Here is an 18,773-nt window from a genome sequence, read left to right as displayed (position 1 = left end):
CACAAGAGCATTGGCAAGTGCTTCTGCACAAAGGGTCTGCATTGGCTGCCTCTATATTACCAGGCCCAATTCAAGATGTAGGTTTTGGCTTATAAAGCACCAAATGTCCAGGTATTTGATACCTTTTCCTTTATAGACTGAGATGGGCCATGAACCCAGCAAGGTAGGGACAGGGCCTACGCTGTACTGGTGCCCCAAATGTAGAACTCACAACCCCTTTTATTAGATTTTTTTTTTTAAAAAAAATATACTCTGCCTTCTTCCGTGATGGGACTCAAGGCAGCATAGAGATTAACAACAAGAACTAGAGGCAGATAGATACGTTGACTAAACTTTAGACACATGGCTAGAACATACCTGATCTCTCAAGCTTTTTGAAATACAGTATTTGATTTTTTTCCGTTTCAGCTGGTGCTTAAGACTTTAGTTTATCCGATCAGCTGCTGTTTACCTGTAATTGCTGTAAACTGGATTTTAGTTTATAGTACTGTACAATATGACTAATCTTTATATATTATGTTGGAAAACACCTTGTGGTAACTGCATAATGAAGGGCCATCTATACATTTCCTTTATATTATACTAAAAATAGCCAAAGGTGACTTTTTGATCTGGTCACACAGACCTCTTGTGCTATTACGATCTATCTTTAGTCACTTGTTACCTAAAAAGGTCTCCAAGCTATTTATATTTAAAAACAGTAACATAAATATGCTACACCATAAAAAACCCCAAAATCATATAAACATTTTCATATAACATACAAAAAATAGTCGTCCCCCACAGAACAGCCTAGGTTATACTTCATTATGTCCCAGTTCTAGTGAATTCCACCCCCACAGTGACTGTAAAAACATCTGAGGGTTAGGAAATTACTGGTTGTCTGAATCCAGCTTCTGTCTTTGTCTCCCCCCCCCCCCCAAACACACACTCTTGGGTGAAGGCCTGGTTTGATGTGCCATCCCTCCCTGGCTTTTCCCCCCGCCTCTGCCTGCCCCACACACCCCTTGCCCCTTTCCATCTGCTTACCTGCCCAGCTAGAGCTCTCGGAGAGCCAAGGTTTTTTGTTCTGGCTTTTTGTTTTTAAAGGACCTGCAAGGAGGCAAAACCAAGCTTAACCGCAAGCTTCCCTCCTGCTGAGCTCAGCAAACAAGCCCATCCCTGTTTCACAGATGTTTCTGGGTTTTTGCTACATCAATGAAAACCGTATGGGGAGGGCCCAGGCGAGCGGGTTTTCTGACATGGCTGAAATTAAAGAACTGCCTTTTTGCCATCTTCATTTTGATCAGATACTCCTGCGCCCCTGAGGCTTTTAATGAGAGCATGATGAAGGTAATGTGTCAGGCACAAAAATGCCACACGGGGGATCGTAAATAGAGCTTCTGAGGATCCATTGCGAAGGAGAGAGGGACAACAAACTTCTCTACATCCCATCCAGGGCGGAGGGAGCATCAACAGCAACAAAGGACAGGGCCTTCTCAGTGGCTGCACCAGTAACTATGGAACACCTGGCCCACTGAAGTGTGGACGGCTCCCTCTGTGGCAGTCTTTCGCAGGTCAGCAAGGGCATTTTTATTATGGCAGACTTTCGCTTGCTGAGTATATGCTGCTTTATGCAAACACTATGTTTACACACCACTTTGTCCAGTAGCGACAACATAAAGGTCTCTGGGGTTGACCATCTCCACCCACAGACAGGGAGGTCCACAGTGTGCCATCCATGGATACCGGTGCCCATTGGGACTGGGAAGACAGAAGTTAGGGAGACCACTAGTAGGTGGCGCTAGAACCAATGATAGTCAGAGCCCACACACGCTGAAGGCAGACTGAGATCAGTGAGGCAGTACCCCATTCGCCCTAGTGCAGCAGACTCCAATGCCAGGGACCATAAAACTGGCCCTTTACTCAATGGCATTGTGGTTTTAAATTGTTGCAAGTGGCCCAAAGTCACTATACATATCTTTAGATCTATCTATATATATGAAGCCCTGATGAAAATTCATCAACATTTTAGTGGAAATTAATCCTACCATACACATGTTTGTACGCAATTCTGCCCAAGATACACATTTTTGCAAAGCCATTTCCCCTTAAATAAAACATTTTTGTATGTTATTTTCACTAATATAAGTATTTTTATGGACATGTCTCTCCCATTATATGCATTTTTATTCACATTACCTGCCTAGAGAAATGCAAAGCAAATTAAAAGAAGTGTGAACTTTGAAGAATTGTTGTGTTTTGGTCCCCATATAGTTTTGAAATGTGCAAATTAGGTAGGTTTGCCTTTACATGTGAACACAATTCAAATTTCACCCCCTGTCCTAGTCGGAGGAAGGGCATGTTCAGGCTCAGGGCTGAATACTGCCCTCCAGGCTTCCTTGCCCAGTCCTCAGGGATGGGTGATCTCAAATCAGGGGCCTTGGTATATTTTTATTTACTTTTTGTATTGCGTTTTTATCATGCCCCTTCCACTCAGAAGCTGAAGGTAACAGTGTGGCTCTCACCTCCTATGTTATGCTCACAAGAATCCTTGTTAGCTGAGAGCGTGACTTACTCAGGGTGTCTACCTGTGCAGTTGATGAGAAAAGGGCAAATCCCAGGTTAGAGTTCATTGTGAAAGAGGTTGAAAATAAAGCACCCAATATGATGATGATGATGATGCACAAATGTATAGTATGGGTGCACTTGGGAAACTCTGGGGAGTTCTAGTCTCCACACCTCAAAAATCATGGAACTGCAAAAAGTTCAGGAAAGTGCAACCAAAACGATTAAAGGGTTGGAGCAATTTCTCTATGAGGAAAGGTTATGACATTTGGGGTTTTTTAGTTGGTTCCAACCCTGACTGTTTATTATATTTTTGTTCTTTCCCCCAAAAAGCCCAGGAAAGCACCCGTGTGCTGCCTAATCTTCACAACAGCCCTATAAGGTAGGGTAGGTTAAGAGACAGTGGCCGGCTGGCCCAAGGTCACTCAGTCAGTTTCTTGGCAGTGTGGGGATTTCAGTCCAGGCTTTTGCGGTCCTAGCCCAATGTATTAACCACCACACTGCACTGGCTCTCCGCACATCACTCTCTAAGCCCGCCTTGCCCAACCTGGTGCCCTCTGGGTGCTTTGGACGACAGCTTGCCATGGCTGTGCTGGCTGGAACTTATGGGAATTGAAGTTCAAAACATCTGGATGGTAAGTAGTCGGTGGTGGAATTGCATCTCCCAGCTTAGAAAGCTTGAAGGCAACAAAAGGCACTAAAACGGCTTCATTCTATAAAACTGTGGTTGTTTTGCTGTTATTATTATTACTAATTAGTTACTTATTTTGCTTTTGCATCACTTTCCACAAACAGGTCCCAAAGCACCTCCCAGCAGCACACCAGAAAGCTCACTCGTAAAAGCTGAATCACAAAAAAGAAAAAGAAGGAACTTTCCTCTCCAGGCAGCAGGGTGAGAGTTGAGGCAGGCAGAGAGGGGTGTGACAGGACCCCATTTGCCCAAACGGACAAACCTTCTAAAGGCTGCAGTGACATTCTCAATTCACCAGGTACGTTTTGCCCCTGGCTATCAGCCTCTTGCAACCAAGTGATGATGCCTAAGTGCCAGGATGGGACCTGACGTCTTCACCATCTGGAGGTGCCTGCCTGGGGATCCTTGGATCTGGACCCTTTTCACACACTAATACCACATCCTGTACAATTCTATCCATTATATTTTATCGACAAAATCAGAATGAATTTCAGGAAACAAAAAGTTGTCCTGGAAAATACGACTTCTGAGCTGTCTGGCCCCAAAGTGGCAACTACTATAGGTATTCCATTTTGGTGACTGTAACCCTGGTTTAAGGAGCCATTTGTCACCTAGCTTATATATCTGGGCTTCTAACACTGGCTGGAGCATCTCCCAGGCAGTGAAGGACCTATCCAGGCCGGCCATTGGCTCTCCTCAACAGGAAGGGCTCCAAAGACTTCCTGATTGGTCAGGGGCTGTATGTGGGTAAGCAGAGTCACTCCTGGCTTGCTCTCTGGTTTGACCTTCCCATGCTGACCCATGAATAATGGCTCCCACTTGGTGCAGCTGCCTGAGGCTGACTTGAGGCAGCTCCACTGAACTGATGGACCAAGGAACCTGCAACATTCATGACTGAGGTGTTTTTTAAATGCTCATGATTCCATTTTCCTCCTTCAACACATTCCTATCAGCCCCTTTGGGCTTCTGCCAGGAGCTTTCATTTGGGGTGGGTGAGGAAATGCAGATTCAGCCCATTTTAAAGCAGTTTGTTCTGCCCTGCAATTATCAAGAACAGCTGGTATACATATACAGTGTTATGGAAAACAGCCTCTCTGGTCTGCCTCTTGCGTCGTATCCAAAAGGGAACGACAACCTTGCTTAGTGCTGGCCTGCCTTCAACCCTACTTACAAGCATCAGTAAGGAGTGGGGTGCTTGTAACGAAGCATTTTATTAGTTTATTTAATTAGGTGGGGTTAACTGGCAGAGTTCAGAATTTGAAGGACATTAAAATGGCCTTCCCTTCTAAGAATGAACCATAGTTGAAATTCACATTTTAATAAATGGTGCCAAGATGTCTCCAAAGAGCTCTATGCAGATAGATCATCTGCTTTGCATGCAGAAGGTCCCAGGTTCAAAATCCCCAGCATCACCAGATAGGGCTGGGAAGGTATCTTGCCTGAAACCCTGGAGAGCTGCTGCCAATCTGTGTAGACAACACTGAGCTTGATCGGCCAATGGTCTGAATAAAGCAGCTTCCGATGTTCCTACACTGACGTTTGGATAATACAGTGGTACCTCGGGTTACGGACACTTCAGGTTACATACACTTCAGGTTACAGACTCCACTAACCCAGAAATAGTACCTCGGGTTAAGAACTTTGCTTCTGCATGAGAACAGAAATCGCGCTCTGGCAGCGCGAGGCCCCCTTAGCTAAAGTGGTACCTCAGGTTAAGAACAGTTTCAGGTTAAGAACAGACCTCCAGAATGAATTAAGTACATAACCAGAGGTACTACTGTATACAGGTGTAATCCGTTAGTCAACTAATAATTAGGGCTGTAACATTTCATTTTAACAGGAAGAAATTTTTTTTTATTCCCTTTAATTAATTTTAAAAACTAATTTTTGGTTATTGTGGAAAGGCAGTAGAGTTGCAAGCACTCTCTTGGGCCACCTTGCCTAAAATGCCTCAGAGGAAGGTGGGCAGGTGGTGTCAGCTGTCCGTTGGTTGGGCCGGATGGCAAGGCAAGTAAGCAGGGGCTGGCGGGGACAAATTTGCCATTGATTCAGCTTGCCTAATGGAAGGGTCGGCCTATTGTTTTCTTTTTACAAAATTTATAAATCAATATCTCAGAAGACAGAATCAGGATTCAAGATGACCTTAACAGATTGGAGAACTGGGCCCAAACTAACAAAATGAATTTTAGTAGGGACAAATGTAAGGTTCTGCAGAAGAAAAGTAGACAGGCAGAATGACTAGCTTAAAAGCAATTATACTAAACGTGAGGGGGTTGGAAAACCCTATTAAAAGAAGAGAAGAAGAAGAGTTTGGATTTGATATCCCGCCTTTCACTCCCTTAAGGAGTCTCAAAGCGGCTAACATTCTCCTTTCCCTTCCTCCCCCACAACACTCTGTGAGGTGAGTGGGGCTGAGAGGCTTCAGAGAAGTGTGACTGGCCCAAGGTCACCCAGCAGCTGCAGGTGGAGGAGCAGGGAAGCGAACCCGGTTCACCAGATTACGATTCCACCGCTCTTAACCACTACACCACACTGGCTCTCACCACTCCAGGTCTGGGCAGGAATAAGCAGATTCATAAATATATGATGGAAGACACCTGACTTGACATCTGTACATATGAAAAGGATATAGGAACCTTAGTAGACCACAAGCTCAACAGGAGTCAACAGTGTGATGCATCAGCACAAAAAGTACAATCAAACATCATGTTACGTTTGCTTCGCGTTGCGGCTTTTCAGGTTACAAACGCGGCAAACTGTTCGCCTTGCGCGCAAGTGCAGAAGCGATCTGCGTGCTTCGCACACACGCAGTAGCTGCACTCTACTTACGGACTGCTCGGGGTGCGAATGGCACCCCGAAATGGAATGCATTCGTAAGTAGAGGTACCACTGTATAATGTCCCAATTAAGGGAAGTCATAGTACCACTCTATACTGACTTGGTCAGACCTGGAGTCCTGTGTCCAGTTCTGGGCACCACAGTTTAAGATGGATATTGACCAGGTGGAATGTGTGCAAAGGAGGGCAAGCAAGATCACAGAATCATAGTACTGGTGAGTTGGAAGGGATCCTGGGGGTCATCTAGTCCACCCCCTGCTATGCAGGAATCTCAACTAAAGCATCCATGACAAATGGCCATCTGGATTTGCACACAGCCTGTTGATTAAGTGTTCTGATTAGAAGCCCCAATTAGTTATGTATTTCTGCTGGGAGAGGGGGAAAGGAGCAGGCCAGGTCTCACTCCCCTCTGTGTCTACTTATCTTTAGGAAAAAGAAAGAAATACTGAAAGCATAGGAGAAACCGAACAAGTTATTTGACCCTCTCAGCACAGCAAAGGAGTGGGAGTAAGCTGTAAAACGAAAAAATGCAACATAGCAAATTTTATTCACTAAGCAGACATCACCTGTTCATGCTAAAAACAACCAACAACTGAGTTATGAACTGACAAAACTTGTGGGATGAAATACACTTGCAAGAATGCAGAAGAACATTGTGGTTTTTCCTTTCTTTATGAGCTGAATGGCAATTTCTAGGCTATCCAACCCACACGGCAAACACACAGAGCATCCTCATGGCCTAACGCACCTCAGAAAAATGTTTGCCCAATAACATGTCAGCAAACCTGATGACGGAAATGCCACAGAAAAACAAGGTGAAAAGTACACCCCCCCCAAATAAATGTAGACCCTCTCCTTGTGTGTAGAGACCCTCTGAATACAGAGTTCAAGGGTCTGCAGCATAATTTCTTTCCTTCCTCCCTGCAGTTCACACAACATGAATTGGAAGGTAGGAATAAGTTCATGCTTGTAAACAGCCACTTGCCTGGTTACCTGCCGCCAGCAAATGACACCACAGGCAACTACATATGCAAAGCCCTAGAAACATTGGCTTCTGGTTTCTTTTACACCAGAGTTTCTCAAATTTTCCCTCTGTGGACTACTTAATAATTGCACAGACCACTTAATATACTTTTTCTGTAAGTTGTCAGAGGAAAAGGCTTCATGATGATGATGATGATGATGATAAATGTGTGTTGCAATAACTGTGGGCTTGCCTTTCTACTCTGATGGACGTGCTGTTCTTTATGAGCAAAGTGTTCCACAACCTTCCAGCAAATAATCTGAATAGAAGTTGGAGGTCGCCATTTGAGAAACTCTGTTTTAGACTTGGGCAGCTTGACTTGGATGGTTCTTACTTCTTTAGACTTATTTGCAAGACTTCACCAACGCCTGCAATGTTTGCCCATGGCTGTCCTAATCCGATGATTAAAAAGTCTTCCTAATGTTTCCCTTTACTCTCCCCCTCAACTTTTCTTTTCAATATACCTCCTGCTCATTCTCCTGCTGGTTTAGAAAGGCTGATAGAATCCCAAAATATCCCAATCTTCTTTCTTTGGCGGTCAACACATGAGACAAAGTGGTTTCAGTGGGGAAACAGCAGCGCAGCTGGCAATCAGCTGCAGAAGGAAATAACAGCTTTTCTTCTCCCTTGAATGCTAAGACTGGTAGCTTACCTTTTAATCATGCTCTGGATTTTAACCAGCTGATCTTAAAGGGAAAAGGGCATAGCCCCCAGCCTAGACTCTAAAGGATGTCCTGGTGGTGGAGTGTATGTTTTCAGAATTGGAGTCAGGCTAGTTTAGATGGAGAGAGAGAGAGAGAGAGAGAGAGAGAGAGAGAGAGAGAGAGAGAGATTTCTAAAGCAAAACTGCCACCGTCATTTTCAATAACCACAAACAGGCAAAGTCCCGAAATTCCAGCAACACAAGTGGTCTCCTGCTCCAGAGCTGTGCGTACTTCTGGCCAAAGAAAGTATCCAAAGCCAATGCCAAGGAATCCAAAATCCATGCCAAGGAAACACAAATACGCCACTCAGAATAAATTATGGAAAGCCAAGCAAATTTTCGTAAAGTTACTTATAATGCATAGTATATTTTCGCTGGGGATTTGCAGAATTTGACTCGTTTTTGGCAAGGCTGGAGGGAGGCACAACAGGAGAATAAGGGCAGAAGATACACAACTGTGCCAGGCACAGAAACTCCACCCTGACCCGCTGGAAACCTGCCCAGAACCCTTCTAATTCCTGGCCACTTCAACCGTCTTCCTATTTTCATGCTTTTCTCTGCAACCGTGAGGGCCAGAAGCTTTTTTTAAAAAATGAAGCCAAGATTCCAGCACTTCCCCAAGCTTCTTAAAATCAAAGAACGTAGAAGGGATGCTGGAAGGCTGCTAGTCTAGACCCCTGGTGAATTCGCAATGCATGATGCAGCTACAGCATCATATCAGGAGATGCTAGGCAGGTCCAATCACTGCTCCAATACCTCCAGCGAATGAGAGCGCAGCACCTTCCAGGGTCCTCTGTCCTGCTGCCAGACAGTTCTTGCACATCAGGATGTTCTAATGTTTAGCCAAAATCTGCATTGTTGTCATTTCTGTCCACCACTCCTAGTAACTGCTGTCCTCTTCAACAACAGAGAACAAGGCCACATCCACACCATACATTTAAAGCACTCTCATTCCACTTTAAACAGCCACAGCTTTCCCCCAAAGCATCCTGGGAACTATATATTATAGCTATAGGTGTTAAGAGTTGTTAGGAGAGCCTCCCCACACAAAGCCACAATTTCTAGAGTACCTTGGGAAGACAGATTGATTTCTAAACCACTCTGGGAACTGTAGGGGTCTCCTTAGCAGCTCTCGGCACCCTTCACAAGCTACAGTGCCCTGGATGCTTTGAGAGAAGCCATGACTGCTACCATGAGTTGCTACTTTAAATAGTAGTATAACAGTGCTTCAAATGCAAGATGTGGCCCAAGTCTGTGCCATCTTCTAAGACATAAGGAAAGCCTGTTGGGTCAGCCAATGGCCTTTCTAGTCGAAGCATCCTGTTCTCACAATGGCTGAACAGATGCCAGTGGGACACGTGCCAGCTGGACCCAAGTGCAACAGCGCTCTGCCCACCCACGATTCCTGGTATTCTGCACTCGGACAGTGTATACTGATGAAGGCAATACATCAAGTCTTACTTCTCATCAATCCTTATTCATGTTTGGAACACAGAATCAGGAAAGACACAGGGAGTCACTGCTTCAATCTCGCCACCATAATACAACTTCCTGTACTAATTAGTACCACACGTGCATAGTCATCTCAACGGTCCTACATTATACGAATGACCAACTCACCACATCGTTTCAAACTAACCTAGTGGACCAGTTCCCTGTGGCCAAATACAGTGGTACCTTGGGTTAAGAACTTAATTCGTTCTGGAGGTCCGTTCTTAACCTGAAACTGTTCTTAACCTGAGGTACCACTTTAGCTAATGGGGCCTCCTGCTGCCGCTATGTGATTTCTGTTCTCATGCAGAAGCAAAGTTCTTAACCCGAGGTACTATTTCTGGGTTAGCGGAGTCTGTAAACTGAAGCGTTTGTAACCTGAAGCGTCTGTAACCCAAGGTACCACTGTAGCATAAAATAATTTTCTTCTGACCACTGAAGAAGATAAATTGGTTTGAAATGCATCTGGTCTCTGAAAAAAAAAATGTTGTCATCTTTTGGTCATAGATAGATTTTGATCAGAGTTTGACCTGAACAGGCAAATCAGTTTGGCACTGTATCATATTTGCAATTTTATCTGTTTTGACTACAAATTTATATCTTTACATTGGATTAAAGTTGCACTTCATTTTCCTATAGTATGAAGTGGAAGCATTTAGAAGCATTTCAAATTTTTCACTCTTATGCAACTTAAGTCTTTCACCATAACTTTCAGATACATTTAAATTCTTCTCTATTCCCCAGGATTCTTCACAATGCAACTTTTATTCTTGGTAGTTGCTCTGAGGCAATTGCCCATATAAACATTGGAAGCACAAGTAAAATGCTGTACAACTACAGCCTTTTAGATGGGCCCTGGAGGCTCATGGTGCCTTCATGTCTATTTAATGTGCATTAATATACATTATATAAGCATGGCATGCAGTTTCCTCACACAATGGAGACTTGTATCATGCAAGCAAGAAATTGCTTCACTACTATGAGCTGCTTTAGAAGTAAAAAGATCCAAGAGTGTCATATCAGACTCTAGAAGTGTCTGATATGTCATATAGCAGTGTAGTGTCAGAGAGAGGCAAGGTTATGCCAAGTAGGCTGAAAAACTCAATGCGTCACTTGGAGAAGGTCCTGTTCAATTCTGGGCAGGAGTCTCGCCCACATTAAATATCTCACAGTCCCTGGGCTCTTAAATGTGGATCAAAATAACTGCAAACTGCAAGGCTATGTCTCCATGGTAAAGGGCACACACTGCATGCCGTTGGTGCCATATTCCATCCCTGGCATCTCTGGACAAGGCTGGGAGGAAGCCCTGTCTGAAACCCCGAAGAGACGCTGCCAGCCAGCAGAGACCATACTGAGCTAAATGAACCAGTGGTGTGACTCAAAGCAGCTTCTTCTACTCATGGGGGAAACCTGCTGGAGGAAGCCATGGCATTCCACTGCTGCCCACTGTGGAGGCAGGCTACCTCTGAAGGTTGCCTCCTCCTGAGTAAGCCTGCTCAAGCGTTGAGTTATTATCAGAGGCCCTGGACCTGGCTTCCCCAACTAAATAGGTGAGAGCCTTTTTGGTGGTGGTGCCCTGACTGAAATGCCCTCCCCAAGGAGGCTTTCTGGGTGCCTGTGTTAAGATCCTTTTACCACCTGGGGAAGACCTTTTTTTAAGAGCCAGGTCTTTTCTCCTTGGATTGCGTCTAGTGGGTTTCAAACGCCATTATGCTTCTTGTGCTGGATTTAAGCAGAAAATTGAGTGGCTTTTATTTAATGTTTTCTTTTTCTTTTTAACGCATGCTGTCTGAACTCTGCATGAACTACCTGCAGGACAAGAGGCAGCCTCCTCTCCCTGCAGAGTGGCCTGATAAGCCAGATATGAAACAGCTGGGACAAGGCACAGCTGTTGGCCTGGAGACTCCAGAACTCCTCCTAACTCAGGAGGAAAGATGGGCTGGAGTCCTGCCTGAGCAGCAGGTAAGCTGGGAGAAACTGCTTGGAGGAGGCTGCAGTGGCTAACAGGCAATGCTTGGCTATACCCCGGCTGGGAAGCTGGCTGAACCAGCAGGGCACATGGCGGGGGGGGGCAGTTGAGCTGCAGGCAGTGCCCAGTTACCCCATAGGCACAGTATGGCACCACCAGCAAAGTGGGGGGCACCCCGCATCTTCTTTTCTCTCTTGTTTGTAAGCAGAGTTGCCAAAAGAATTTCAGAATACTGCCCCAAACGTTTCAATCAGGATCACCAGAGTGACAGAACTATAATCATTCTTCCCATTTCTCTTTAATGGGTCTTAAAATGAAGACTAGGAGCCCTTCTTCTCTGCATTTAGAGAGACACAAAGAGAAACACAACTTCCTACAAACAAAAAATAAATAAAAATCCAAATGCAATGTATATAAATGAATATAAAGAGAGCTCTTGACCCTTATGGCGGATTAAAGCGGCTATCTTTCATTTTGCAAGTTCTGTGCCATGAAGGTAGCCTAATTAAGACTACAATCCTAAACATAAAGATTAGAGCATAAATCTCACTGATTTCAGGAGGATTTACATGCTTAAGATTGCAAAAAAAAAGATACACTCACTGTTAGGCAACAGTGACCACAGAACCTACAGACCACCAGTGGGCAAACCAAGTCACCTAATCTGCACCCTCTCGTCCTAGTTTTAAATAGCTAGTGCCACTTTGCAGACAGAGCAGAAGATAGGATATGTTCTGCAGTGGACCTTAGAATTCTGGCTTTCCCTCCTTGGAGACATCCTTCTGGCTCCTCCTCTTTCTGGTAGTTAGATGTGCTTCTGCAGGTGTCTGAGTTTTATGTGTTGTTGAATTGGGACTTTTTAGCAGATTTATTTCTGCTCATTCTAAATCTGTTGTGATAGTCTTCCTCCTGTTTAACGGTGATATTGGAAGAGTGTCTGTTTTATGATGTGGTTTTTAAACCAGACTGTTGGCCACCCTGAATACAGCCTTCCTTTTAACAGTGAACTCAGCTGGTGAGTGCCAACAGAGCTGCAGCAAAAACTATTGAGAAACATGAGGGAGGAATCTGCAGGCCCAAGAGAAACTCATGGTCTGCAAAAGTAGAAATAATATTTTACAGGGCAGCAACCTAAGCAGGTGAACTTACCCAACCCTCCGCAAAAAAAGGCAGTCCGATGAGAATGGAGTAAGCTCAGTGAACACAGGACTCTGTGCTAGTTTGGTGAAGATGGGGGAAGGGAAATGAAAAGGGGTTAAGAATGCAATGGAGCGTTTTGGAAGAGGGCGTGACTGGCTCGCTGGCACACTGAACAGGGTTCCTCTAGGCTTCTACAACTTGTTGCAGATCCCATTTGCAAATGATAGAAAAGCAGGGTAATACAAATTACCTGGAAAAAAATCAAACGGCTGAGACCTGCCATGCGCAAATGAGAGGCAACAACTGCTGCAAGAGATCCTGGGCTCCATTTTCACATGGGCTTACGCCAGAAGAAGCTGTTTCAAAACCCAAACAGTGGCGCCCCTGCCATGCCTATTTGCTGTCACCTGGTGTTGGGTGAGGAGAGACTTGTGGCAGCAGTAGCAGCCAAGAATAGAGCGTACGCTGGCACCCGCAGCTGCATTTCCAGGCTCTCCAGAAGCAGGCACAGAAAATTGCTTCAGATTTTCTGCCCCGCAAGGCTTTTTCTTGCTTGGGCATGGATTCTGAGTCAGCATCCAAGGCTCACTGGCCTGTGAGTCAAAGGCTGCTGCTTAGATTATAGCATCACACACAAGTCATTCATAAATGGCTTACAATTAATGGTGGGTTGTTTTTTTAGGGGAGGTGAAGTTTAACTAGCCAGTGTTGTGTAGTAGTTAAGTGTTGCACTAGGGCCTGGGTCTGATCTGCGGCCAGTCACTGCCTCTTGGCCTAAACTGCCTCACAGGGTTGCTATGAGGATAAACTGGAGAACTGGGAGAAGAACCATGGATTGTATTCAGCTAAGTGCCACCCTCCATTAATCTGAATCTGTCTACTCTGAGTAGGACTCATGCTGAACACAACCAACATCAACTCATTGGAGGGAAGATGTGGTATAAATGTAATGCTCTACTACTATATATTTTGGAAAACTGCTCATTTGCTATGCATTTGGACACTAAAGGTATGGTAGCCAAATTCTGCATGATGGTCCCTGAGGACCAAGGAGCAGGTTTTGGTTTATGCTTGGGTAACATCAGGTGCCATTTTGAACCAAGATGGAGGACGGAACCTTTCCAAACTCCACTGGTTTTTTGGTTCCTCAGAATTCCAGAGCAAAGCTGGGTACAAAGCTGCTAGTAAATAAAATAGAGAACAAATTTGTTTAAATAAAGAACTACCTTGCGTGAGAGATAAGAAGCTGCAAAAAAAGAAAATCATACAAACAAGTCAGGGACTGGTTTGAAAACTTGCTTATAAAGCTGCTTAGGCCCTGGACTCTGTGCTACTCGAGAGCCCCATATTAAGTCCCCCCCCCTTTTTTCTGTTTTATTTAATTTGCTTAGTAACATAACATTATTATATATATTCTATAAAACAAAGAATACAGAACAAAATTCATTCATACTACAATACCTAACTACATAACTACATATATATGGTTTCTGGGGGAAAAGGCTTACATAACAAAATCAATTCAAAATACCATCCAGTTTACCTTTTTTTTTTCCTCCCTCCCCCCTCCAGCCCTCCCCGCCCCCAGTCAGGCCTTCCTTCTTCATATTTTTATCCATGTACACAGTCTGTTCATTCGAGCTTGTATGTTAGGGTTGGCTTCCCCTCTTTCTATCCAGTTCCTATAAAATGCCCATTTATTTGTGATTCTTTGGCATTTATTTTCCCATCTATCCTCTACCTCTACCACTATCTGTGCAAATATTTCTGATTGTACATATTCAAAAACACAATCATTCCATTTTTCCATATTCCATTTGGCCTTTTCTTTCCATCCCAAAGCAATAACTGCCATTCCAGCTAGAATCATAATCTTGTACAACTCTAGCTTATTACTCTTTACTTTGTTATTTCCCAGTATTCCCGAAAATAACAAGGGAGCCCCATATTAAGTGACCTAGCTTTCCCAAAAGAAACAATGAGTGAGAAATCAGCAGATAAGAAGACGTGACCAACAGCCACTGACATTTTTGTGTGTGTGGAAAGTGACATGGCATAAATAACATAAGATGACTCCAGATTCTAGTTTTAAGAGAAAGGGAGAAAAACGCCTCTCCATCTGCTTCCCCTAGGACTCTCTTTGTGTTCTTAGCCTCTCAAAGCCTTCACATGACACCGCTTCCAGCTTTTTACCCCCATGACAATGAGGCCTAGCATCCTACTTTTTAAAAAGCTACTTGTTGATGCCACTGAAAATTCCATCCAATCTTTAAAAAAGAAAAAGAAAAAGCTGTAACGGTGCTGTAGATTCCTTTCCAGCACCACCCTGACTCAGGATCATCACAGGCCGCTGGCAGTCAGCAGCACAGCACCTGCCCCTCTCTGGGATATTCAAGGCCCCACCATAAATGTCCATCTCCATTTGAAAATACCAGCATGTTTCTAGATCTTTCTAGAAGAAAAGCATGGAGGCTGAATTCTACCTAATCACTTACCAGGAAGTAATCCTGTCCCCTCCAATACAGAGTTCTGGGCAATTAATGCAAAACAAGAGGAATAACTCACCTTTGGAAATCTGGTATAGTGACTGCTCTGGTTTATGAGATTGCACCACAAGCCCATCTCCACAACTAAGGCCCAGAAACCTGAAAACTTCTTATAAAATATAGATGCTCATGATCTCAGGAAGCAAATTTCCACATCCAGCAACACACTATGCAGATTTTATGAGTTCCTGTAGAATCATGCATAGGTAGCGCTTACCTGGCGGATTCAATAGAATGTATCTCCAACCAAGAACACAAAACAGGTATCTAATCCAGGGTTTCCCAAACCTGGGCCTCTAGCTGCTTTTGGACTACAATTCCCATCATCCCTGGTCTTGGTAGCTGAGCATGATGGAAGTTGTACTCCAAAAACAGCTGGAGTCCCAAGGTTGGGAAATACTGCTCTGGTCCTACATGCACTTACCTGGGAGTAAGTCCCACCAAATGCAATGAGACTTACTTCCGAGTAACCATGGACTGTAGGTGTGCAACATCCCTTGCTCTGGAGGGAAAATACATTCCTGTTCCTAAAGCTGCCAAACTTATGCAAAATTAAATCAAATCTCTTCAGTTCACAGAAACTAGCAGCATCACATTTCTCGGTGCCTTGGCAACGAGGAAATTTCACCACACCTGCAACTCAGCTCTGAAACTAATGAACTGCTCCTCTAATTTATTCCTTAGTGGTTCAACCAGCAAAACACTCCCTAAGATATTATCAGCTTCCTTTCATTCTAGAAAACAAACTTCAACAGCTCATTATTCTTTGCTAGAGCAAAATAATCTACCTTTCCTTAAGAAGCTGGCATCTCCGTCCATGCCACTTTGAGTAACTATGCAACACACACCAGTTCATATCCACTTGCCTGATCAGCTGTGGCGAGTATAAATCAAGTCTAGGTGACAATGCAAAGGAAAACATTTTGCCTTCTGGCAAACTATAACTAGAATACATATTGGGTAGGGTATCCAGAAAAGCTTATTTACAGCGAGAAACCTTTGCAGACTGATGAAGGAACTCAGTTACCTGTCTTACTTAGAGGCCCCTCTGTTAATGTGGAATCGCACAGATCTCTTGGTCAGGCTTTTGGGGCTACAAAAGGACATCACTGCCCAAGCTTGAGATAAAGCATGCAGTGGGAAAGGCCATCGGTCAGCGCCAGCACACGTGCTCTGCATGCAGAACGCCCCAGCTTCAATCCCTGGTATCTCCAGGGAGGGCTGGGGGGAAATCCCTGGCCTAGAGAGCCTCTGCCAGTCAATGTAAAGACTGCTGAACTAGGTGGGCTGACGGGCTGACTTTGCATAAAGCAGGTTCTTATGCACACAGGCTGGAATTATTTCCAAAGAGGCCGCTCTCCGAAACACAGCAGGGCAATCACAGTAACGCGCACTCAGACACCCAAGTGGCGAATGAATTCTTACCACGTTCCCCTCCTTGCCATCCTTCCTGTGCCCATGTCCCTGGGTATCCGCGGAAGAGCTGCTGCCTCCAGGTCTATTTTCAACGATGCCCGGAGACAGGGAGTAGAAAGGTGGACTAGGGCTGGGGGGCAGCCCCGAATCCGGGCTATCCAGCAAACCTTCTCGGTTCTTCTCTTTCAAGCTGTCTTCCATTCCTTGCAGCTGCAGGTGACCCACCATGACTGGGGTGGGGAAGTGAGGGCTGGGACTGCCAAGCAGGGGGAAACCCACCACCTCCTCCTCCTGCAGGGAGGCAAACGGCCGGGGTACATGCGCAGGGAGCGCCAGCCGGATCCCTGTGCGCCTGTTGCCTTGGGGGACTCAGGGCTGGTTCCTGTGGCTGCAGCTGCCCCCTGTTGGAAGGAGAGAAAGCAGAAATGAGCAGACCATTCCTCATCAACACAAAAAACAAAAGTGCAGAAGAGAGGGCAGATCTCCAAGTACACCTGGGGAGTAGCCTTTTTTGCCTGAGACCCAAGTGAGACACTACCAATGGGGCTAGCCCAGGTGTGGGGAGCCTTTGGCCCTCCAGATATTGCTGAACTACAACTCTCATCATCCCTGGCCATTGGCCGTGCCTGCTGGAGGAGTTGTTGCTGGCGTCCGTCCGTCTCCAGAGACAATGGAGTGTGCCTCTGGGGGTGAAGTCAAACCACTGCATTAGCAGCCCCAAAGTGACCTCCCTGGGGCACAAGCCTGGGCAGTGTGTGTGGAGGTCCTGGGCTGGCCAGATGACAAGAGACCCCCCCCCCCCGCCTCACTCATGTGGTCCAAAGGAAAGCAGAGCAAGACATTTGGCACCAACTAGGCTCAAGGAATTGCCGGAATGAGGCATACAAGGCGCCATCCAACCATAGGGACTCCAGATTAGTGTAGAGTTTACTCCTTAGCCTTTTCTTCTTCTGAAGATATTCTGCAAGGCAGCAGAGGTTTAGGATCAGTGTGTTCCTCCTCCTAGAAGGGCTCCCTTCCAGGTGGAAGAGCCCCATCTGCCCCTCACTTCCCTCCATAGCACTGCAGAAACCACTTTCTTGGCCACTGGACCCACTATTGGTCTTATCTGCTCAATCAAGACTATATAAAGCATTTTTTAATTAAAAAGTGTTTCCTTTAAATGGCAGGTGCACACACAAAAAACAACCAAGTGGAAACCTATGCATGTTTTTGAGTAAACATACATCTTTGGGAGAAGCAGAGAGCTTGAGGCTTTACGCTCTGAGTTTAGGATTACAGCTATGGGAGTAAGCCCCATCGAACTCAATGAGATTTACTTCCAAGCACTGCCTTGTGCTTTGGACTACAGTCCTATGCAAAGTTACTTGGCAGTGAGCCCCATTAAGTCAAATGGGACATACTTCTGGGTAAACATGTAAGGAACTGTGCTGTAAATCTAACCTGTGTTGAATTAAGACAGGAGAGGCCAGATTCAAATCCCACTAAGCTATTCCGGTTACCAGGTGCCTTTGGGCCATTCCCTATCTCTCAGCCTGACTGACCCACCTGCCTCACAGAAGCATAGAGCTGGAAGGATCCAAACCCCTGCAATCCCATGTGGCTAAAGTGGATGGGGAAGAGTCATGTACACCATTCTATATTCCTTGGAGGAATGGGTGTATATAAAACAAAGTCCCTCAAATGACTTGCAGAGAGTAGAAGAGAGCCAAGGCCTGCCTGGCCAGCATCCTGTTTTCCACAGGGACCAATCAGATGCTTCCAGGAAGCCCATGGCCAGGGCAGGAGGGAACCAGCTCTCCCATTCTGGGTCCCAGCAAGCAGCTTTCAGGTGCAGGGGGCCTCTGGCAGCCTTCGCCTCCTCCACACACCTGTCTAATCTCCTAAAGCCATGTGAAGCTGGCTGCTCTCACCACATCTTGCAGCAGCACGTTCCACAGATTATTACATATTTCCTACAGATTGTCCTCCCGACTCTCTTGCCCTTCAGCTTCAGTGGGTCTGGCATTAGGAGAGGTGGAGAAACACTCCTCTCGACTGCCTTCTCCAAAGGCCCACCTTTTAAAAGTGGCTTGCTGTACAGCCCTGGCTGAGAGTGGTGCTGGCGCTTAAGAAGCATAAGCCCAAATCCCCTCGGAATAGTTCCACAGGGCTTTGGATCCCAAAGACTCTATTCCAGTGCTCTGGGTCAAATAGAAGAAGAAGAATCTAAGAAGAAGAAATCTAAGAAGCTGGTTCAGGCTAGCAGCCCACCTAGTCCAGCATCCTGTTCTCACAGTGGGGATCTAGGTGCCTGTGGGAAACCCACAAGAGGGGCTCCAGCTTCCTGTGGTTCCCTGCAACTGGTATTGGTGGAAGCATCACTGCCTCCCACTGTGGAGCAGAGCAGAGCCATCATAGCTAGTAGAC

The 18,773-nt window shown here is 45.4% G+C and overlaps 2 protein-coding genes across 3 annotated transcripts in view; one reads left to right on the top strand and one right to left on the bottom strand.

Annotated features, from left to right (window-relative positions):
• Window positions 1-18,773, top strand: part of LOC310667244 (uncharacterized protein) — a 559,738-nt gene that overhangs the window by 486,356 nt on the left and 54,609 nt on the right. The gene's annotated exons all lie outside the window — the stretch shown is intronic.
• RFLNA (refilin A) overlaps window positions 1-18,773 on the bottom strand; it is a 32,695-nt gene that overhangs the window by 12,608 nt on the left and 1,314 nt on the right. The window contains exons 2-3 of one of the 2 annotated variants that reach the window (XM_083419098.1): window positions 18,423-18,547; window positions 16,374-16,765 (exon numbers count right to left, since the gene is read on the bottom strand). In XM_083419098.1, the coding sequence (XP_083275224.1) occupies window positions 16,374-16,592 (219 nt within the window). In that variant the 5' untranslated portion in view covers window positions 16,593-16,765; window positions 18,423-18,547. The remainder of the gene's footprint in view (window positions 1-16,373; window positions 16,766-18,422; window positions 18,548-18,773) is intronic. The other variant, XM_083419097.1, reaches the window with a different exon arrangement.

Source organism: Podarcis tiliguerta (assembly GCF_965153285.1).
Source record: "Podarcis tiliguerta genome assembly, chromosome: 16".
Lineage (NCBI taxonomy): Eukaryota > Metazoa > Chordata > Lepidosauria > Squamata > Lacertidae > Podarcis > Podarcis tiliguerta.
This window is presented reverse-complemented; position numbering and strand designations above follow the sequence as displayed.